This window comes from Martes martes (genome assembly GCF_963455335.1).
Source record: "Martes martes genome assembly, chromosome: 1".
NCBI lineage: Eukaryota > Metazoa > Chordata > Mammalia > Carnivora > Mustelidae > Martes > Martes martes.
This window is the reverse complement of record NC_137888.1, coordinates 116,285,095-116,308,613: the sequence shown is the minus strand read 5'-3', so window position 1 is coordinate 116,308,613 and position 23,519 is coordinate 116,285,095. Positions and strand designations below refer to the sequence as shown.

Genomic DNA, 23,519 nt, shown 5'->3' with positions numbered 1-23,519 from the left:
CACAAAACATTTATTAGTTTCTAATGAAAAGACATATAAGGTAGGACTATCAGAAAAACTAATAGAGAAATTAAAATTTATCTTATGGTCAGGAAGACTTCTTCACAAACGAGTGGTTAAATGTAGAAATCCTATATCTGTTACACTATTTTTCCCCCTTTTTGGTCATGGACTATTCCACTAAAATTTAATTATACAACTTTTGAGGAGTTCCAACAGATTCTACCCTAAAATGTTAAGAGAAATTGCTCTTAGAAAAATACTGATTTGATGAGAAGACAGATTTTAGCATATTTTGGAGAAATTTAGTTAGTTTCTGACTAGACTTCATTTCAGCACAATCATTACTCAGAGGGCAAACACTTTTTTCTTTTTTTGACAAAGGGCAAACTAAATTTTCAATTAGCATCAGAATTCTACCCATAATTACCCAATCAATATTGAAATAGATGCCATTAAGTATGCAAAGATTAACAGAATTTAGTTACAAAATTTGGAGAAAAAAATCTTAATAATGTACAAAAATATTGACAAATTTAAGCTAGAATTAGCTCTAGGACGTTTTATTTTTACTTCAAAAGGATGGGCAACTAGAGATCAGCAAAAATGCTGTTAAAATTGCTATTTGCTTGAAGTTGTTCATATCAATGAAAAAAAAGACTAATGGTCTCTAAGTTAAATTTCACAAAATGAAATCACTGCCTTCTGATTTAACTTTCAAGGGTAAGACGGCAAAACCCAAGTATCAGACTTTCTTTTTCTCTCCATAAACACATATAAAAGTCAGCATCAATACAAATGATAATATAAGGAAATAAAAACATGGTTATATCTCAGGTCCCACAACAAAAGATATTATGATATTTAACTCTCCTACAGTAAAGTCCCACCCCACCCCTGGAATAGCAAATTAATAAAAGGGTGACATTCCTAAATTTCAGGCAATTTAGCAATTGATTTTGATTTTGACACCAGATACTATGGTGTGAAAAGCTATAAAACCCAAATGTTTTCCATGTCATTTAGCAAAGAAAGGAGGAGGGAGAACCCTCTACCAAACGTCACCTGCTACTCCATCCCAGGCCCAGCTTCTGGTCATTCATTCCATTCCAACGCTTTCAAACAGTTAATCTGCCCCACTGAACCGCACCCCAATTCTTCAACTCCCTTCGCATCAAGAGCCTAGTTTCCTTTCTGTCAACTAATTCCTAATTCTCCAGGAAACTCTGATTTTTCTGATTTCACACTGATCACAAACCATTTTAAATCGAAGAAAATGCTATAATGGTTAAAATAATTAAAGTGGAGATGAAAACTAGATTCCTTTAGTGTTATGGGAGATACATTTCAAGTGCTCTGCAAATATATGGGAAGTAGCAAGAGAACTTACCCTGCTGGGTTCCAAACTACTTGGTATGTATCATCTTGCTTTGATTACTAGTTAGGACACGAAGGGAAGCAAAGGCTTTTGTAAAACATGCATTTCTGAGAAACAGAATGGCACTTGAAGATTTCTTCGGAGCTCGCCAAGGCATTCTTATACCCATAAGGATTGTCAAACTTAGTACATCACGGTTATTAAAAAAGCAAAGGATTGGGACTCCTGCTTACCACGGAGTTTGGCAGAAACACATTTATATATTCCTCCCTCGTAATCACGCCATCCTTTATAGACAATGGGTGTGACCATTACAAAGAGTCTCTATATGAAAAAGGGCTTCATAATCCATCTTTGCTAGATTATAAAACCCTCCTTCTCCCCATGCATTACTTTGTATACCTCTGAAACATCTGAAAAATATTTTTCTGTGACTTACTAGGCTGTAGGGAATTAGCGCTTTTAGGTACATTACTATTATCTCTAGAAGAATTTGGCATCTTTCTCCCATTAACTGAATGTTTCAACTGGATCTTAAAAGACGGCTGCCAATTTTCATTTTTCGAGCCTCTCCGAGATTTGGAATGCTCTGTATCAGTCTGTCTTTTGAAGCTCCTGTCTTTGGAATTCTTCCTCTGTCTATTTAGCAATCTGTCTGGAGGTGACGATGTAGGACGTAAATGATACTCATCTGGGGATCCTTTCTGCCGGTTTGGCTTCTTCTGTTCTTTATCTACTTCTTTCTGAAGCTGTAATGCTAATAACCTGTCCTGTTCTTCTTGTTTATGTCTCTCAAAAAGTAAGCGTTCCAAATCTATCAATTTTTGGGTAAAGTTGATTTCTGCTTCCTCTTTGTCTGAGGAAGCTTCGGGGAACATTTTCCTTCTTTTTGCAGAAACACACGGATCCCTGACTGCTTCAGACAAAGATTCTGGGTTTTTTCTTTTGGAAATATCCTTACTGATCGGTAGGCAAGACTCTTCATTTTCTGTCTCAACTGTATTACTTCCAGTTATCTGTGTCGTACCTGATATAGCGCACCCACTCTCAGTTTTGCCATAAGGCTTAGCTGCAGCTTCTCCAGAGCAGGGAACTCTGGCTTCAGGTCCTTCATGATTTAGGACACATAACTCTTTATCATGATTGGTTGGTCTCATTTTGACTTTTCCTTCAAGGCACCATTCTCTACCACTGGCACATAACTGAGGCATAGGTGACTCTGAAGACTTTTCACCTTGTTCTTGAATTTCCATGCATATTTGTGGAGAAAGTGTTGGCATACCTTCCTCAATTTCTGTATCTTGCCATGTAGGGCTCTCTACAACACTACTGTCAGTTTTCTGTAGAAAACAGAAAAAGACTGAAGTGAACCAGAGAAAAACATCAAGTCACAACACAGAAGTCTAATAGCTAGCTGAGTTTTCACAATAAGATAGCATCACTACTAATAACGCATATTAGTTCCTTTTTTAAAAAGATTTTATTTATTTATTTGACAGAGAGATCACAAGTAGGCAGAGAGACAGGCAGGCAGAGAGGGGGAAGGAGGCTCCCTGCTGAGCAGAGAGCCCAATGCGGGGCTTGATCCCAGGACTCTCAGACCATGACCTGAGCTGAAGGCAGAGGCTTAACCCACTGGGCCATTCAGGCACCCCAATTCCTAATAGTATTTTTATTCTGTGTGCCAATTTAGATAAGGGAACTCCTTCACTTTCACTCCCATTAAAACCTACAAACTAGATTTTGTGTATGGCCAATAAGCTTGCACCAGGACCTGACCTCTCTTTCACCTTATAAATTTCCTCTAGGCCAGAGGTTTTTAGCCCCTTTTTGTGCCACGGACTCTTCACCTTTTGGCATTTTGGTGAAGCTTACAGACCTCTTCTGAATACTTCAAAATATAAAAATAAATCCACAGGATTACAATGGGAATAATTTATACTGCAACGCAATTATTAAAATGTCATTCCTAATGCAATGTGCAACTATTAATACATTAAAATAATAAGATCTACTGAGACAAGTCTAATCACTTGTAATACTGAAGTAGGGACAAGTAACAATATTTCAAGAAAACTGCCATAAATTTAACATGATAAAAACCTGTGCTTTCCACTGATGATGACCAAAGGGACAGCTTTTGCTGACAGTATTACAGTTTGATGCCTACATTTGTAATTAAAGGAATGAGAGTTTAGGTGAAAGTAAAGATAAATCTTTCCCTCCATTTAAGTTCATATGTACTCTCCGGATTCTAACCACAGACCCAGGCCTTAGGTTAAAAACCCTTGTTTTAAAAAAAAAAAAAAAGAAAGAAAGAAAGAAAGAAAGAAAGAAAGAAAGAAAAGAAGGGAAAAGAAAAACAGAGAAAAAGAAAAAAAAAAAACAACCCTGACTTTTGTCAGTATTATTTTTCTTTTCACTTATAGGTCTTAGGTAAGTAAATACCTAGGATTAGTTTTGACCACAGAGAAGCCTTAAGAAAGGTTTTGGTAAATATTTGCAAATGACATATCAGATAAAGGGCTAGTACCCAAAAATCTATAAAGAACTTATCAAACTCAACACCCAAAGAACAAATAATCCAATCAAGAAATGGGAAGAAGACATGAACAGACATTTCTGCAAAGAAGACATCCAAATGGCCAACAGACACATGAGAAAGTGCTCAACATCACTCGGCATCAGGGAAATACAAATCAAAACCACAATGAGATACCACCTCACACCAATTAGAATGGCTAAAATTAACAAGTCAGGAAACAACAGATGTTGGCAAGGATGTGGAGAAAGGGGAACCCTCCTACACTACTGGTGGCAATTCAAGCTGGTGCAGCCACTCTGGAAAACAGCATGGAGGTTCCTCAAAAAGTTGAAAATAGAAGTACCCCACGACCCAGCAATCACACTACTGGGTATTTATCCTAAAGATACAAATGTAGTGATCCGAAGGGGCACGTGCACCCGAATGTTTATAGCAGCAATGTCCACATTAGCCAAACTATGGAAAGAACCTAGAACCAGATGAATGGATAAAAAAGATGTGGTTGGGGCGCCTGGGTGGCTCAGTGGGTTAAAGCCTCTGCCTTCGGCTCAGGTCATGATCTCGGGGTCCTAGGATCGAGTCCTGCGTTGGGCTCTCTGCACAGTGCAGAGCCTGCTTCCCCCATTCTCTCTCTGCCTGCCTCTCTGCCTACTTGTGATCTCTGCAAATAAATAAATAAAATCTTAAAAAAAAAAAAGATGTGGTATATATATACACACATATGTGTATATATATACCTGTGGTATATATACACCTGTGTGTGTGTACACACACACACCTGTGGGGGGGTATGTATGTATATATGTATGTATGTATGTGTGTGTGTGTGTGTGTGTGTGTGTAATGGAATACTATGCAGCCATCAAAAGAAATGAAATCTTGCCATTTGCAGTGATGTGGATCAAACTAGAGGGTATTATGCTGAGCACAATAAGTCAATCAGAGAAAGACAATTATCATATGATCTCCCTCATATGAGGAATTTGAGAGGTAGAGTGGGGGCTTGCGGGGTAGGGAAGGTAAATATGAAACAAGATAGGACTGGGGAGGGAGACAAACCGTAAGAGACTCTTAATCTCAGGAAACAAACTGAGGGTTGCTGGGAGGTCAGGGGGGAGAAATAGAGTGACTGGGTTATGGACACTGGGGAGGGTTATGTGCTACGGTGAGTGCTGTGAATTGTGTAAGACTGATGATTCACAGACCTGTACCCCTGAAGCAAATAATACATTATATGATAATAAAAAAGAAGAAAAACAGACAGACAGGCTTTGGTGAAAATTTGCCTCAGAACAAAAATTACTCCTTGTTGTTAGAGACCTTAAATCTATTCTTTTACCTATTGGCTTTGCCTTTATCATTCCTTATAGCATTTCTTACAAACCAGTCCACTTTGGACCAGATAAATTCCAGGTTGCTTACCTCCTTTTGCTGTGAATATGAACACGAGGGGAGGACAAATATCCCTACCCTACAAGGCCTCCTCCATCCTCAGTTCTAGTATGAGCCAGATCATCTGGACTTGAATCCTCCCTCTAGCATTTCTATAAGGGACTGTGCACAAGTCTCTTATCTGTGTGTGCCTTAGTTAATTCTTAACTATAAAATGGGCACAAGAATGAATACCTACCTTAACAGAGTTGGTGCTTGTGGTAGACACTGAAGAATAATAATACACACATTATCTGGCACATGGTAAATGTCAATTAAATGACAGGTTTTAAACTACCTAGCTGAGTTTTAAAAAGATCTAGGAACCTCTTAGTAAAGGGTTAACAAAACGTCTCTGTAGGAAATCAACCTTGGCGTCAGCTCACATTTCCTAGTTCTATTTTCCTAAAAACCTGATAAAGGTGCAATGTCACCTGTGTTACTAGGCCACATAGCTTATGGTAAAAATGATTTTACTGGTGAACTGCATCTGTACAAGGAGAACTATGATGATCTATAAGCACCCAATGGGAAACCAGGTCTTGGGGCTTCTGTAAGTGACTTATAACTCTTCTGACCTGGTATGTTCCTTCCCAGGACCCCTGGAGGCTACACCCATGGGTTGTTACAATAAATAACTGACTCTTACGGGCCGTAGGGCTTCTAGGGCCTCCCCATTCTCTGCACTGTCTCATTTCCAGGCTGTCACTTAGAAGCTCTACAGTGAAGGCTCTTGGGGAACAGATATGCCAGATGCTATCCTACTAGCATGCTTTGTTTCTCATCCTCTAATTTTCACTGACACTGAGGCTGGTACCAGGTATAGCCTATTTGGTTTTGCAAGTTTCATTGTCTAAGCCGGGGATCCACATACTATGGCCCATGAACCAAATTCCACCTGTTGCTTGCTTCTGGAAATAGTTTTACTTGATCAAAGCCTATTTGTTTATGTACTGTCTGTGGATGCTTTCAATCGAAAACACAGCTGAATAGTTGTGACAGAGTCCATAAGGCCACAAAGATATTTACTATCTGGCCATTTAGAGAAATTTGTTGACCCCTAGTCTAGGGGAGCCTAAGATTAGTCAGGAAGGGTATTTCATATACTACAGTGACTATAAAGAAGTTAGGAAACTACAAGTATTAGCATCCCATAGCTTTAGTAAACTTGCCAAAGGAAGAACATCTTTAGCATCCACATACCTTAGACATGCAGTTCTTTGGGCTTCCTTGTACAATTTCAGACTGCGATGCTGACCCAAACTGAGATTTAGGTGACAAATACCTTACAAAAAAAAAAAAAAAAAGAATTACCAAAGTTTGAATGCTTTGACAGACAAGTGGCATGTGACCACTATAATAAGCCAGATTACCTATTTACGTGAAGACTGTCTGATCTGCTGTTTGGCTGATTTGATCACAAAGAGTATATTCTAACTCCTTGTCTCAGGGATTTTGGCCTAACACAAGAGCAAATCTTAAAAGGCTCAGTATTATATTTTAGTGAAAAACAGCAGCAAAGGAAGTAAAAGTCAAATCTAAATATTTAATTTTCAATAAACATCGGAACAACACAAGACTATAAAGTCGTTCCAAACATAATGTACATGACATTTTAAATCAGGAGAAAAGAGATATTTCTTTTTAATGCCAGGAATTCTGGCTGTTTACTACATTTTTAATGTCTACCATTGGGAAAACATTCATGATTAGATTCTCTACCACTCTGGTATAGAGATTTTGTTAGATACACATTTTGTATCAACTATCTGCCTAGAAAAATACAGATATATCAATACATCAGCATAAGGGTATCTCAAAACGTCTAAGCATCTTTAATAGGCTATCTGCCACAGAAAACATGGAAGTTTGTAATATGATGAAAAAATGCTGTAAAACAAAAGGGAGTAGAAGGAGATAGTAGGTATATTTTAAAAACTGTAAAAAAATTCAAACACATATATAACTATGCTTAAAAATGGCAGAGATGTCCTAAAATGTTGGCTGCCTTCAAGTGGTGGTAACTTTGGGTGATTTTCAAGGAGTATCTAGCTGTTGTTTTTATAATTAAAGAGAACAACAGGAAAATGTCTGAATTGCAAATAATATATAACACCCTAAGTTCCATTGTGTCCAAAGTACCAATTAGTATGTGGAACAATAAAATAAAATCTAGACAAAGATATCATTAAGAACAAAGAATAATATCCCTTATAGATCAGAGTGTTGGAACCACATATTTAGTTCATCAATCTAAATATTTACTCTGCAAACTAAGTACAAGAACTACCTTTTTTTTTTCTTTTAGATTTTATTTATTTGACAGAGAAAGAGACAGGGAGAGAGGGAACACAAACAGGGGGAGTGGGAGAGGGAGAAGCAGGCTTACGGCTGAGCAGGGATTCCTGGGATCATGGCCTGAGCCAAAGGCAGAGGCTCAACAACTGAGCCACCCAGACACCCTAAGAACTACCTTTTCAATCAATAAGAGAAAACAGGAGCCCAGGTTTAGTCTCATTTTTAATTAATTAATTAATTAATTAATGGGAGAGCGTGTGCACGTATGTGCACGTGAGGGGGAGAGGCAGAAGGAGAGGGAGAAAGAATCTAAAGCAGCCTCCATGCCCAGCATGGAGCCTGACTTGTGGGACATGTGGCTCAATCCCATGACCCTAAGATCATAACCTGAGTCAAATCAAGAGCTGGATGCATAACTGACTGAGCACACCTAATCTCATTTTAGTTTTGTTTCCCAAAGCTGAAGAATCTTTCTGCCAAAGCTGGATATCAGTTATCAAAATAGAATTACTATAGCATAAGTTTTTTTTTTTTTAAACTCCATAAGCAGAGAAAACGTGACCAGATATTCAACATAATCAGGAAAGATTGATGAACTATCCCGAATATTTTTTATGATAACTGGGTAATGTATGAATACATGCTCATTCTAAAAAAGTAAACAAATATAGGACATACATGCTATCATCCCTTTCCATTCCTATTTGCTTCCTCTTATGTAACCAATTTTTTAAAAAATATGATTTCTATATAGTACACACTCTTTTTTTTTAAGATTTTATTTATTTATTTGACAGAGAGATGACAAGTTGGCAGATAGGCAGGTAGAGAGAGAGGGGGAAGCAGGCTCTCCACTGAGCAGAGAGCCTGCTTCGGGGCTCGATCCTAGGACCCTGAGATCATGACTGGAGCCGAAGGCAGAGGCTTAACCCACTGAGCCACCCAGGCACCCCTACACTATCTCTTTTTTAAAACAATCATATTCTTCTGTGATTTCTTTTTTTATACTTATCTCTTAAAGATCTAAGTATATGTATGTCTATCTCATGAAAACAAATAATTTAAAAGAAAACAGTTGCAAAACATATGTAAGAATCATAATACACTGGGGTTCAGGGAGGGGGATACTGACTGGGAAAGGACACCAGTTAACCTTTTGGAAATACTCTGTAGCTTAATCTGGAAGATGCATTATACGTAGTTAAAAATTCACCAAAACAACACTTAAGAATAGTGTACTTTAATATATGTATGTTACAATTTTTAGAAGTTTTAAATCTTTATATAAAAACCCTTATACTTGGGGCTCCTGGGTGGCTCAGTTGTTAAGCATCTGCCTTTGGCTCCAGTCATGATCCCAGAGTCCTGGGATCCAGTCCCATGTCAGGTTCCCTGCACTGCAGGAAGCCTGCTTCTCCCTCTTCCACTCCCCCTGGCTGTCTCTCTCACTGTCAAATAAATAAAATCTTTAAAAAAAAATCCCAAAACACACACACACAAAACCCCACAAAAAAAATCCCTTATACTTATCACCTAGCTTAAAGCGAGGAGTGGGTCACTTATTTTAACATCCGTTATGGGGCCCCCTCTTTGTCCCCTCAGAGACAATGACTATCCTGAGTTTTCCCTTACTTTTTTTTTTTTTTTAAAGATTTTATTTTTTTTATTTATTTGACAGAGAGAGAGAGAGAATCACAAGTAGGCAGAGCAGCAGGCAGAGAGAGAGGGAGAAGCAGGCTCCCCGCTGAGCAGAGAGCCCGATGTGGGGCTCGATCCCAGGACCCTGAGATCATGACCTGAGCCGAAGGCAGAGGCTTAACCCACTGAGCCACCCAGGTGCCCCTCCCTTACTTTTAAAAATAGTTTTACCACACCTTTGAATCCTTAAACATGTACTGCTTAGTACTGAAGGATTTTGACCTTTACATAGATGGAACCATACTACATGTATTCTACAATCTTTTTCTTTGCCCATTTTCATGATTTATGTGTGTTATCCTCAGTTAGATTCATTCTGACTGTTGGATAGTATTCAGTTCGACTTAGGGATATCTGGGTACTTTTGCTCTTTGCTATTATGAATAGCACTGCTGGGAACATTCCTCTATGTATCTTCTAGGGTTTCTTTGGCATCTATACCCCAGAGTTCTAGAGTATCAATCTTTTACACTTCCACCAAACACAGAAGTGCTCCTTATTGTCTATGATAATACTGCCAGAAAGCTATTTTTTCCAATAGGATGAGTGTGAAATGCTACCTCACTGTGATTTTAATTTGTGTTTCCTTAATTACTGATAAGGTTCAGTATCTTTTCAAATATACATTAACTTTCAGGTTTCGTTTAACTATGAAGTCAAAGCTTTTCTACCTATTTTTTCCACTGATCCTTTTCTTACTCAGAGGTAGGTATTTCTTTAATAGTACATTACCTTTTCTCAGTTAAGTAAGTTAAAATTTCTTCTTCTTTTTTTTTTTTTTTGTTTTTTTTGTTTTTTTTGTTTTTTTTATTAAGCAGGCTCCCTGCTGAGCAGAGAGCCCGATGCGGGGCTCGATCCCAGGACGCTGGGATCATGACCTGAGCCGAAGGCAGCGGCCTCAACCACTGAGCCACCCAGGCGCCCCTCTTCTTCTTTTTTTTAAGCAGTCTCCATACCCATCGTGGAGCCCAGCATGGGCCTGAATTCACTCATGAGATCAAGACCTACACTGAGATCCAGGGTCAGATGCTTAACCTACTGAACCATCAAGGCACCCCAAGGTAAAATACCTTCTTAAAGATAGAAGATCATCATTTTATTCTCTTAAAGGTATTTTGATAAAAACATTCTTAATCTTATAATCTGATTACATATTTTGCTCTTTAAAATTTCCTTCCCCAGGATGCCTGGGTGTCTCGGTCAGTTAAGTGTCTGCCTTCGGTTCAGGTCATGATCCCAAGGTGCTGGGATCCAGTCCTCCATTGGGCTTCTTGCTCAGCGGGGAGCATTCTTATCCCTCTGCCTGCCACGTCCCCTGCTTGCACATGCTTGCTCTCTCTGACAAATAAATAAAATCTTCTCAAATAAAATCCTTCCCCAAAGATAATCTCCTTCATTATCTGTCTAAACTTTTATAGTTTCATCCACCATAATTTTTGTATACAGTATGAGTAGAGATCCAAGCTCACTTTTTCCTTATATAATCAATTGTCCCAACAGCATTTATTGACAAATTCACCCTTCTGAATAGCTGAAGAGCAATGATGACTACTGTACTGGTTACCCAAAGTACCTCAAAACTTAGTGGTTTAAAACAACAAATATTATCTCAGTTACTAAGGGTCAGAAATCCAAGGGCAGCTTAGCTGGGTGGTTCTAGCTCAGGATCTCTCATTAGAGTCTAGTGAAGATGTTGATCAGTGATCTAAAGGCCTGACTGGGGCTAGAGGATCACCTTCCAAGAAGGCTCACTCAAAGGTTATTCTGGAGGTCCCACTTCTTTACTGGTTGTTGGTAGAAGGCCCCAGTTCCTTACCACACGGGCCTCCTCATAGGGCTGCTCACAACAGGGCAGCTAAATTTTCCAGAGCAAATAATCCAAAAGAGAAAAGTCACATGTCTTTTACAACTTAGTCCCCAAATACCCTTCAGGTAATTCTATGTGTATACTTAAGTCCAGCCTCTATTCAAGGGGTGAAGAACTGGGCTCTGTCTTTTTAGGGGAGGAGTTTCAAAGAATTGGTGGGCATATTTTATAAACACCAAAGCCCTCATGAAGGCTGCAAAAATAGCTGTATTTCTAAACTACTACATTGCCTCATTTTGTTCATCCATCCCTGTGCAAGTATCATATATATTTATTTATACAATTTAAAGCAACCAACTCTCCACCACACATTTTCTCTCTCCTTGGTGGTATCTGAAAGCCCTTTCTCTTCCATATAAATTTTTAAGTCAGTATGTCAAGTTTAAGAAAAGGTTAGGATTGTGACAGATGTCAAAAATTATCAAATTGGGATGCCTGGTGGCTCAGTCAGTTAAGCGTCTCCTTTTGGCTCAGGTCATGATCCCAGGGTCCTGGGATCAAGATCCAGCATCGGGCTCTTTGCTCAGTGGGGAGCCTGCTCTCCCCTCTGCTTGCCTCTCCCCTGCTTGCTGCTTGGGTTCTTTATGTCTCTGACAAATAAAATCTTAAAAAAAAAAATTAGGATTGTGATTTCAATTGCACTGAAATCTGTTGGTTAGTTTGAGGAGATCTGACATTTAGCATTATTGTATTAGACATCTTCCAATCCATGAATCTTGCACATTTCTTTAATATGATAAAATTTTATAATATTCTCCATAAGGTCTTATAGATTTTACTGTAAATTTTTTTCAAAGGACTTTTTATTTTCTAATGCTATAATAAACTAAATCTTGGTTAAAGTTACATTTTCTTTTTTTTTTTTTTAAGATTTTATTTATTTATTTGACAGACAGAGATCACAAGTAGGCAGAGAGGCAGGCCGAGAAAGAGGAGGAAGCAGGCTCCCTGCTGAGCAGAGAGCCCCATGCAGGGCTTGATCCCAGGACCCTGGGATCATGACCCGAGCCGAAGGCAGAGGCTTAACCCACTGAGCCACCCAGGCGCCCCTAAAGTTACATTTTCAACAGAACTTTTGTACAGATTTTGTATCTACCAAACTTGCTAAACCCTTATTGATTTTTTTAAGACTCTATTTATTTATTTGACAGAGAGAAACACAGGGAAAGACACCGCAGGAGAGGGAACACAAGCAGACAGGAGTGGGAGAGGAAGAGGCAGACTTCCCAAGGAGCAGGGAGCCCGATGTGGGGCTCAATCCCAGGACTCTGGGATCATGACTTGAGCCGAAGGCAGAAGCTTAACAACTAAGCCACCTAGGCACCCCACCCTTATTAATTTTAAAAATATATCTCTGAACTCTCAGATTTTCAATGTATTTTCTATATTCCACCTCTAATAACAATGGTTTCTTTTCGAAGCTCATATCTTTTGTTTCCTTTTATTATCTTACTGTGCAGACTGAAATCTCTAGAACAACACTGAACAGAAGTGGTAAATAACAGACCACTCTTGCATTTTCCTGTTCTTAACGGGAATGATTTCAATTTCCTACCATAAAGTATGCTATCTGGTATAAATTTTCTAGCAGATATCCATTAACAGGTTAAGTTTATTCCTATTCCCACTTTATTAAGAATTATCATTCCCATGCTTTTGATATTAAAACCGTTAACAGGGGGGCACCTGGGTGGCTCAGTGGGTTAAGCCTCTGCCTTTGGCTCCAGTCATGATCTCAGGGTCCTGGGACTGAGCCCCACTTCAGGCTCTCTGCACAACAGGGCGCCTGCTTCCCCCTCTCTCTCTGCCTGCCTCTCTCCCTACTTGTGGTATCTCTGTGTGACAAATAAATAAAATCTTAAAAAAAAAAAACAGTTAATGGGCTAATAGTTAATACGTTAACATTAAATCATCATCTAATATTAAGTCAGTAATGTATTCCTGGAATTGTCATTTTAAATATATTCTTGGGTCACCTGAGTGACTTGGTCAGTTAAGCGTCAGACTCCTGGTTTTGGCTCAGGTCATGATCTCAGGGTCGTGATACAGAGAGCCTTGCATTGGGCTTTACGCCCAGCACGGACTCTGCTTGGGATTTCTGCCCCTCCCTCTTCCTTCCCCTCTGTTCCTCCCCGATTGTGTACTTGAACTTTCTCCCTCTGTCTCTAAAATTAATTAACTAAATTTAAAATAAAGTATTTATTTACTTTCAGCCTTTCTCCCTTTTTCTGATATGGCATTTAAGGATTTCTAAATACTTGAGTCCCCTCCCAAAAGTTTAGATGTATAATACTTTCAGTTTTATTATTTCCATCGAGATTTCTCTAGCCAAAGAATTACTCACCAGTTTTTCTTAATTTTCAAACACCTGAGTAGCCTGTTTGTTAATCATTTTAAATTTGAGATGAGATCCATATAGCACAAAATAAACCATTTTAAAACATACAATTCGGTAGCATTTTAGCATGTTCATGAAGTTGTAAAACCATCACCTCTATTTCGTTCCAAAACATTTTCATCATTCCCAAAGGAAACCATGCATATGTTAAGCAGTAACTTCCCCCATTCCCACCTCTCCCCAGCCACTGGCAACTCCTAACCTGCTTCCTATCTTAGAGATTTACCTACTCTAGCTATTTCATATAAATAAATAAAATTGTATAAAAGGCAACCATTTTTGTATGGCTTATTTCACGGAGCGTGTTTCTGAGGTTCATTTATGTTATAGCATGTATCAGTATGTCATTCCTTTATAGAGCTGAGTAATACACTGTTGTGTAGCTTATACCACATTTTGTTTATCCATTTATCCTTCAATTGACATTTGCGTTTGTCCATCCTTTAGCTGTTTGAAGTGCTGACACAAACAGCTATGTACAAATATTTGTTTGAATTCCTGCTCTCAATTCTTTTGAATACATAGGTAAGAGTGGAATTGCTGGAACATATGGTGATTCTTTTTAACTTTGTGAGGACTTCAAATTGCACCACTTTACATTCCCACCAGTAACTGTACAAGATTCCAATTTCTCCAATCCTTGCCAACACTGATTTTCCTTTTTTTGGATTACAGACATCCTAGTGGATGTGAAGTGGTATCTAATCGTGGTTTTCATCTGCATTTCCTAATAATGCTAATCACTAATAATACCGGGAATCTTTTCATGTGCTTATTGGCCATATGTATATCACTGGAGAAATGTCTATTCATGCCCTTTGCTTATTTTGGAACTGGACTATTTGTCTTTTAAGTTATAGAATTCCTTATATAGTCCAGAGATTAGTCCTTATTTGTTTTTAACTTTGCTTTAACTTTAATCTATTTGTTTCTTAATTTCTTCAATTTCTGCTTTTAAATTCATCTGTCCATTTTTAATTTTATTTTTTTAAGTTTTATTTTTTTTTAATTTTATTTATTAATTTGACAGACAGAGATCACAAGTAAGCAGAGAGGCAGGCCGAGAGGTGGGGGGAGCAGGCTCCCTGCTGAGCAGACAGCCCGATGTGGGGCTTGATCCCAGGACCCTGAGATCATTACCTGAGCCAAAGGCAGAGGCTTTAACCCACTGAGCCACCCAGGTGCCCCCATTTTTTAATTTCTAGTAAATTTTTATCTTTCTTTCTTTTTTAAAAAAACTATTTTATTTATTTACTTGTCAGAGAGAGAGAGAGCAAGCACAAGCAGGCAGAGGCAGAGAGAGAAGCAGGCACCCCGCTGAACAAGGAGCCCAATGTGGGACTCGATCCCAGGACACCGGGATCATGACCTGAGCCGAAGGCAGCGGCTTAACCGACTGAGCCACCCAGGCATCCCTATCTTTATTTATTTCGAAGTATGTATTTAGGTACATGAAGATCCATGACAATTACATCCCTTAAGCAGAACAATATTACATCGATATGAAATATCTCTGCTTTTCTCTTAATGGTTTTGTCTTGATTTCTACTTTGCAAAATATTGGTGTTAAACACTATTGCTATTGAGACATCTATTTTTCTCTCTTAATAGCAATCTCTTGTTTTAACTGCTCCACAAATCTCCACCTCCCTGCTCCAAAATGAAAATTTCTGAGTTTTGGAAGGACATAAATTACGTGCACATATTTACTCAATTGATCCGGGGTCCTGGGATCAAGCCCCACATCAGGCTCTCTGCTCCGCGGGGAGCCTGCTTCCTCCTCTCTCTCTGCCTGCCTCTCTGCCTACTTGTGATCTCTGTCTGTCAAATAAATAAATAAAATCTTTAAACAAATGAAATAGGCTCCACACCCAGTGTGGGACTTCAACTCATGACCCTGAGATTAAGAGCTGCATGACCTACCTACAAAGTGAGCCAGCCAGCTGTCCCTATTTTTAAACTCTAGATTGTGGTTCTTAAATGTTTCCAATTGTTAATTACTATGGGAACGCTTATATCCTCATAAAATCATGAACTCTACCTGCTCCTGGAGGGGCATTATGAGGAGACTAAATCCACTCCACTACAGACTACCTTACTCATGCTTTTTGTATAGTAGAGAAAAAATATAGTGCATGAACTGAGAAAAGAAAGGGTGGGGGAATGACCTAGATGGCAAGTTATAAACTCTCAGTGAGGATGACCTTATATGGGACTAGCTTTTCTCATTTGAATCTAAACCAAGAGAAAAAGGAATCCAACTGGTTAGTTCTGAGAAAATAGGAACATGAAAATCCTGAGGTATCAAGATAAAAAAAGACTTCAGGGACACCTAGGTGGCTCAGTCAGTTAAGCATCTGACTCCTGATTTTGGCTCAGGTCATGATTTCAGGGTTGTGAGAGTTAGCCCTGTGTCAGGCTCTGCACTGGGTGTGGAGCCTGCTTGGGATTTTCTCCCTCTCCCCTTGCCCCACTCCCACCACTCCCTTAAAACAAAACAAAACAAAAGAAAACAAGGCTTCATATCTCTCTTCATGCTAACTAGGCATCTAAGCTATGTAAGTCACACCCTTATTTTTACTTTACATCAATCTCAGACCATTTGGAGAGTTTTCATGCAAAGTTCATGGACCAAATCTTAACAATCGGCTGACTAAATGAGCAAAAACACCAGCATACAGTAAGTGATCAATAAATAACTGACAGAGGCACCTGGGTGACTCAGTCAGTTAAGTATCTGACTCTTGACTTTGGCTCAGGTCATGATCTCACGGTTGTGAGATCAAGCCTCACATTGGGCTCCACTCTGGGCATGAAGCCTGCTTAAGATTGGCCCTCCATCTGCTTGCCTCTCTGCCTACTTGTGATCCATCTCTCTTCTCTCTCTCTCTCTCTCTCTCTGCCAAATAAATAAATAAATAAACAAAATCTTCAAAAAAAAAAAAAATTGACCCTCCACAACCCTTGTCTGTGCACACACACTCTCTGTCTCCCTCTCTCTCCCTCTCTAAATAAATACATACATACATATTCATGTTCACTTACTTATGAATATCTCCAGTGTTTGCTTGTTTGTTCTTACTTTTCTTTTGAGACTTGGTTGTGACTGTATCAGATTTTCTGGAATTCAAGGGAGAAGCCAAGACACTTCCATCACAGAAATTGTTCTTCAACAGAAAAACCACAACAGACATTATTAAAAAAATTATAATAAAATAAGCTATTATTTTGACTAATTCAGAACCCACAACAGAATTTTTCAGGAATTATGCTCACATTTAAATTCTACACATCCTTTGAATAATACCGACCATGCAAAAATTAGTATAAATAGGATTACCTCCATCCAAGTTGGCCTACATTAATTATTTTTACTTTACATTATAAAGCACAAAGGGCATGATGATACTAATAACCATTATTCTAATGAATGACTTCATATAATTATAACTACCTTAATCTATAGGGGAAAATTCAAAGAGCTGTGGATATACCCGGAATTAAAGGTAATTTTATGTAAAAGCAATTTAATTTAGGGATTTAAGAGCACACCAGCATCATAAATATTTACTTGCTATACTAGTCTCATAAGCTTCTTACTATACTACTGGAAAAATCAATATACTTCGTGGTAGTACACATCTAGCCAAACTTTCTCAAGTAAACCTAGAATTCTTCTAAAATACCAATAGATCTACTTTTAAAATCTCTGTTTAAAACCAGAAGGTTTAGGTTTGTTGTTGTTGTTGTTGTTGGTTTTGTTTTTCTTTTTTTTTAAAGATTTTATTTATTTATTTGACAGATAGAGATCAGAAGTAGGCAGAGAGGCAGGCAGAGAGAGAGTAGGAAGCAGGCTCCCTGCTGAGTAGAAAGCCCGACGTGGGGCTCGATCCCATGACCCGAGCCGAAGGCAGAGGCTTTAACCCACTGAGCAACCCAGACGCCCCCAAAACAAGGAGGTTTTAGAAAAGACTGTTGACAGATAAAGATGACCCCAAATTCTCCTCTTTAATGTATTTTCTTACCTATGTCATTTATTTATTTATTTTTTTGACAGAGAGACACAGCAAGAGAGGGAACACAAGCAGGAGGAATGTGAGAGGCAGAAGCAGACTCCCCACTGAGCAGGGAGCCCAATGCAAGGCTTGATCCCAGGACCCTGGGATCATGACCCGAGCCGAAGGCAGACACTAAACAACTGAGCCACCCAGATGCCCCTGTCATTTGCTGTTCTATTGATCAACGTCTTTTATTTAATTTCCTGATTATGTACCTTTTCAAAATTATTCTACTAAAATTTTAAAAAGAAGAAATATATGAAAAAGGGCAGGGGTGCCTGGGTGGCTCAGCTGGTTAAGCTTCTGACTTGACTTTGGCTGAGGTCATGATCTCAAGGTCCAGGTTAGGCTCCATTCTGGGCATGGAGCCTGCCTGGGATTCTCTCTCTCCCACTCCCTCTGACCAACCTCCCCACCTCTAAAAAAGGGGGGGCATATAATCTAAAACTTAGGTACACTATTATGAATAGTATGCATCTCAAAAAAAAAATCCCAATTCTGAATATACTTTGTTTTGGTAAGTGCATTTTAAGATATTTGTTCAAAAGCAGAGGAACTGTTTTTAGAGGTTCTCAAACCTGAATGTACACCAGGCTTCCCCAGATGTCTCTGGGAATGGTATTCCCCAAAACCCATCCTCAGAGATCTGATGCAGTAGATTTAGAACAGATATGGGAATTTGATTTTAAAAGAACCCAGGTGATTCTGCCAGGTTCTTTCAAATCACTGGGTCCCACTGTACCCTCAAGTCTTAAAAGTATGGTCTTATCATCCTTCTATTCATTTAGTAATTTAACTATAGCAAGATAATAAAATCCAGGTCCAGTGTACTACTTAAAAATTAAATGTGCTTCACTTCCAAAAAGTGATTTGCATCCGTGCAATGGAATATTATCCCATTCTTACAAAGAATGAGATAAGACTATATGTATTCACAGGAACAATCTCTAAGATATATCAAGTGAAAAAAGGCAAGGAAAAAACAGTGTGACTGATAATGTTCTTTTTAGGTGAGTAAGAAAAAATAAACTGTTAGTAGTGTTAACCTTTGGGGCAAGAGACTAATGGAACAGGAATGAGAATACAGAGGTGGAAGGGGAGAAAGGAACCTTTCACTTTGAATAGCTTTCCTATATACTCTGAATTTACTAACATATTAAAAACACTTTTTTACATATACTTCAATCAAAGCAAATATATAACAACATGCAAAAAACATAACAATATGCAAAAAAAAAGATCTGTTTTGTTGAACAAATATGTCAGAAATTGCTTCTAGTCATGGTGAAAGATCTTTGAAAACCATGTAGTCGGGAAGCCTGGGTAGTACATTTGGTTAAGCGGCTGACTCTTGGTTTCAGCTTGGGTTGTGAACTCATGGGTGTGAGATCTAGCCCTGAGTCAGGCTTTGTATTCAGGGTGGAGTCAGCGTGAGATTCTCTCTCCCTTTCTCTCTGCCACCCCACTCATGCTCTCTCTCTCAAATAAGTAGATCCTTTAAAAAAAAAAGAAAGAAAGAAAGAAAGAAAACCACATAGTCTAAAGCAATAGGAACATTAATACTTCAAAGTTCTCTCCTAAAACTTACAATATTAATGCTTAGTTTTCTTGCTAGTTCTTCATCACTTTTCAGTTGTTCTTCCATCTCTCTTCGCCTTTTTTCTGCCTGTAGTTTTTCCTCCTCTTCCTCCTCTGCTAATAGTCTCTGTATGTATTCTTCACTGGCTTTATTTTCTTCCTCCTCACTGGCTCGTCGCTCTGCCTCCACCTTAAAAATGATTAATAAAGAACATATCTCTGAACTTTTTAATATACTTGCAACATTCCTTTCTTTTTTTTTAAAGTAGGCTCTAGGTCCACTGTGCAGCCCAACACAGGGCTGAGATCAAAAGTCAGACGCTTACCCAACTGAACCACCCAGGTGCCTCTATACTTGCAATATTTTTTTTTTAAGATTTTATTTACTTATTTGAGAGTGAGAGTGAGAATGAGCAGTGGGAGAGGCAGAGGGAGAGACAGAGAGAGAAGCAGACTCCTCCCTGCTGAGCAGGACCCAGCTACTGGGCTTGATCCCAGAACCTGGAGATCATGACCTGAGCCAAAGGCAGACGCTTAACCAACTGAGCCACCCAGGCACCCCTATACTTGTAATATTTTTTAAAAAGAATAGTAAAAGTAATAAAAAAGAACAAATTGGCAGGAACAAAAGGTTTCAAATGGAGTACAAATCTGAAGGCAAATTCCTGCAGAACAGATCAAGAGGTCTCTTCAAGGAAGCCTTCCCCAGTCAGCCCAATGATATCTTGATCAAACCCTCATCCCTCTTCACCTCAGTTAAAGAACACTTTCAACTACACTGTTTTAATATTTGTGGAAATGTCTCTAGGTAATACTTTTCCTTGGTTAACTCAATGCTATATGCTTACTAACTTAGGCCTAGGTTTCTGAACCAAACCCTAGCCAAGGGGACAGAATGATAAAAATTGAGACTAATAAGGATCTAACTGTGAAGCTAGGAAGAATGACTCAGGCCTAACAGGAAGGAGTGGAGTGGCTGCCGAAGAAGCAACCACAATGGTGATATGTGCTTTACAGATGGGGAAACAGACAGAGAAAAGCAGTAACTTTCTTTTTGAAAAGTAAGTAACTTTCTTAAGGTCATTAAATGGCAGAGTGGAGATTCAAACTCAGATTCTAAGACTTAAGGCCATTCTTGTGGTCATTTAAACTACACTTCCTGAAAGAAATAATACAAGAACCATTTTAGAAATCCAAAGAATTTGACTCAAGAATAAGTCCTTGATCTACTTCAAGTGTTGGAGACATAAAGGGAAGTTTGTTGAAGACTAAGTTTTCTTGCTCCTAATGAAAGTCATAGGAAAAGACTACTGCTTCTTCCTCTGCATGTTGTACACTTCAAGTTCAAAACTGTGCAGCCATTTTGCTATTAGCCTGAAGTTAAAGTACCTGACAAAGTTAACAAAGAAATGGAGCTGGAGCTCTGAATGAACTTTTGGAATTCCAGTTAATTACAACCTTCTTATGTAAGGTAGTTTAAGTTGGGTTTTCTTTTACTTCTAGTCAAAAGCATCTTTTTAGAACCTGTTGTCACTACACTGTTAAAAGAAATAAATTATTCCTTTAAAACCCTTACTTAAGGGAGCACCTGGGTGGCACAGTTAGTTAAGCGTCCAACTCTTGGTTTCAGCTCAGGTCATGATCTCATAGAGTTGTGAGCTTGAGCTCCATGTCAGTCTCCAAGCTCAGTGCAGAGTCTGTTTGAGATTCTTTCTCTCTCTCCTTCTGCCCTTTCTGCTCATGCTCTCTCTCTCTCTCTCTCAAATAAACAAATCTTTATTTTAAAGATAAAATATAAAAATATTTTATATTTTTTAATAGAAATATAAAAAAATAAAATAAAACCCTTACTTAAGAACAGTGCTTAGACCACGTTAATTAAGTTAACCACCGTAATTATTTTTTAATTTTTTAAAAAATTTTAAAAGATTTTCTTTACTTATTTGAAAGAGAAAGAGCGTGAGAGGAGAGAAGGTCAGAAGCAGAAGCAGACTCCCCATGGAGTTGGGAGCCCAACGTGGGACTCGATCCCGGGACTCCGGGATCATGACCTGAGCTGAAGGCAGTTGCCCAATCAACTGAGCCACCCAGGCACCCTTTAATTTTTTATTTTATTTTATTTTATTTATTAGAGAGAGAGCAAAGTAGGGCAAAGAGTAGAGGGCGAGGGAGAAGCAGGCTCTCCGATGATCAGGGAGCCTGATGCAGGACTCGATCCCAGGACTCCAGGATCATGACCCGAGCTGAAGAGATGCTTAACCAACTGAGCTACCAGATGCCCCAGCCATCATAATTATTTTAGGTCTTCTGGAACTTGCATGGTCCAATAAAACAGCCACTAGCAACAGGTTGCTACTGAGTAATTAAAATGTGACTAGTCCAAATCTATATTGTAGTATAAGTACAAAATACACAAAAGGATTTGAAGACCAAGTAAAAAATAATGTAAAAACTTTAGATGTTTATACTTTATATAATCAAGTCTTAACTATGTATAGTCTCATATATTATTATATAGTTAATGAATATAATTTTACATAGTATGTTTTATATTAATTACAAGTATTTTGGGTTACATGAAATATTTAACTGTGTTGAATAAAATATACATTAAAATTAATTTCATCTGTTTTTTAAAAAATATCTAAAAAGTGTGGCTACTAGAAAAATTTTAATTATAAATGGGCTCATATCCCACTTCTGTTAGACAACACTGCTCTATACTAAGCAGGATTGTAGGGAAACTATTAGGGCTCTCCTAGTATTATAAAGTTCAAAGGCTCTTCTGCAAACATTACCCCCCTCTTTTTCCATTAGGTTCTTCACAATTACCCTTCATGCTCTCCTCATCTAAACTCATTATTTGTGTCCCCCCAAATTCATATGCTGAACCCCTAATCCCTGATGTGACAATATGTGAAGGTAAGGGCCTTTGGGAGGTAACTGGTTATAAGGGTGAAGCCCCTATGAAAGGGATTAGCACCCTTATAAAGAAGAAACATCAGAGAAATAACCTCTCTCTCTGCCATGTAGGACATAACGAATAGGCAGTTCTCCACAAGATAGGAAGCAGGCCCTCATCCACCAGCAGATCTGCCTGTGTCTCGGTCTTGTACTTCCCAGGTCCAGAACTGCGAGAAATAAATGTTTTTTGTTTAAGCCAACCAGTTTATGGTATTTTGTTATAGCAGCCCCAATGAATAAGACAGCCATAATCTACCACCCTTTTTCCATCCTTTAAACTCAAAGCTTCAGGGAAATGAAAAAAATCTTTCATAACTAAATGCTTAAGAATCACTATCAAAAGGCATTGGCAGGAAGAGAACCACAAGGACTGGGGTTTTATGGACAGGTCACCCACAGTAGTGACTCAGGCAAAGACCACAGACACGCCATTTTTAATTGAAATACCTGGGAATATAATAACTAATAAAAAAACCTTAGAGTTAAAAAAAAATCACTATCAAAAACTAACTCAATGAAAAATTCACAAGTTAGCAAGTTATAAAATTAATGTGCAAAACTCGATTACATCTATATATAGAAATAACCAGTTAGTCGTTTTAACAGTTGAGAAGACAAAAATGATGTAGAAAAATTGGCAAAAGACATGGAGAGTTCACCCCCACAAAATTATAAAAATGTCTGTTAATTATATGAAAATATAATTTTCCTCATAATAAGAGAAATACCAAGTATATCTACATAGAGATAGGACTTCCAGCTTCTAGTGATGATAGAGTAAAACACTGGTGGAAGACCTCTCCCAACAGAATACAATTTTAAAAACCTGGACATTATACAATAAGCAACTCCCAAAGGAGTGGGAGAGTGAACATAATCAGACAAACTGCTCCTCCCGGCTTTAAGCCTGGAGCTAACGTAATCTAACACCCATGGAGGAAACTGACCCACACTTAAGAGTCACTTGATATTCTAAAAGGTTCACAATTTACTGAGGAAAAGATGCTTGTTACAATACACAGGGGTAGAGTAAGGGAATGTTTGTATGAGAAAAAAAAAAATCAATCTCAACCCCTAACTCATGTTATACTCAAAAACTAACTGAATGGATTATAGATCTAAACATAAGAACTATAATTCTAGAAGAAACTTCCGTGACCTTAGGTTAAACAAAGTTATCAAACTGTATACTTAAAATTAGTAAATTTTCCTATTAAAATTTCTATAGAAAAATGCTACCTGGGATGCCTGGGGGCTCAGCTGGTTAAGCTACTACCTTCAACTCAGGTCATGATCCCAGAGTC

At 38.4% G+C, this 23,519-nt stretch overlaps 1 protein-coding gene across 2 annotated transcripts in view; it reads right to left on the bottom strand.

Annotated features, from left to right (window-relative positions):
* The window catches only part of RNF168 (ring finger protein 168), a 45,000-nt gene continuing 21,481 nt past the window's right edge, over positions 1 to 23,519 (bottom strand). For both annotated transcript variants that reach the window (XM_080796171.1, XM_080796172.1), the window contains exons 4-7: positions 19,262 to 19,441; positions 16,661 to 16,782; positions 6,558 to 6,639; positions 1 to 2,718 (exon numbers count right to left, since the gene is read on the bottom strand). In XM_080796171.1, the coding sequence (XP_080652297.1) occupies positions 1,768 to 2,718; positions 6,558 to 6,639; positions 16,661 to 16,782; positions 19,262 to 19,441 (1,335 nt within the window). In that variant the 3' untranslated portion in view covers positions 1 to 1,767. The remainder of the gene's footprint in view (positions 2,719 to 6,557; positions 6,640 to 16,660; positions 16,783 to 19,261; positions 19,442 to 23,519) is intronic.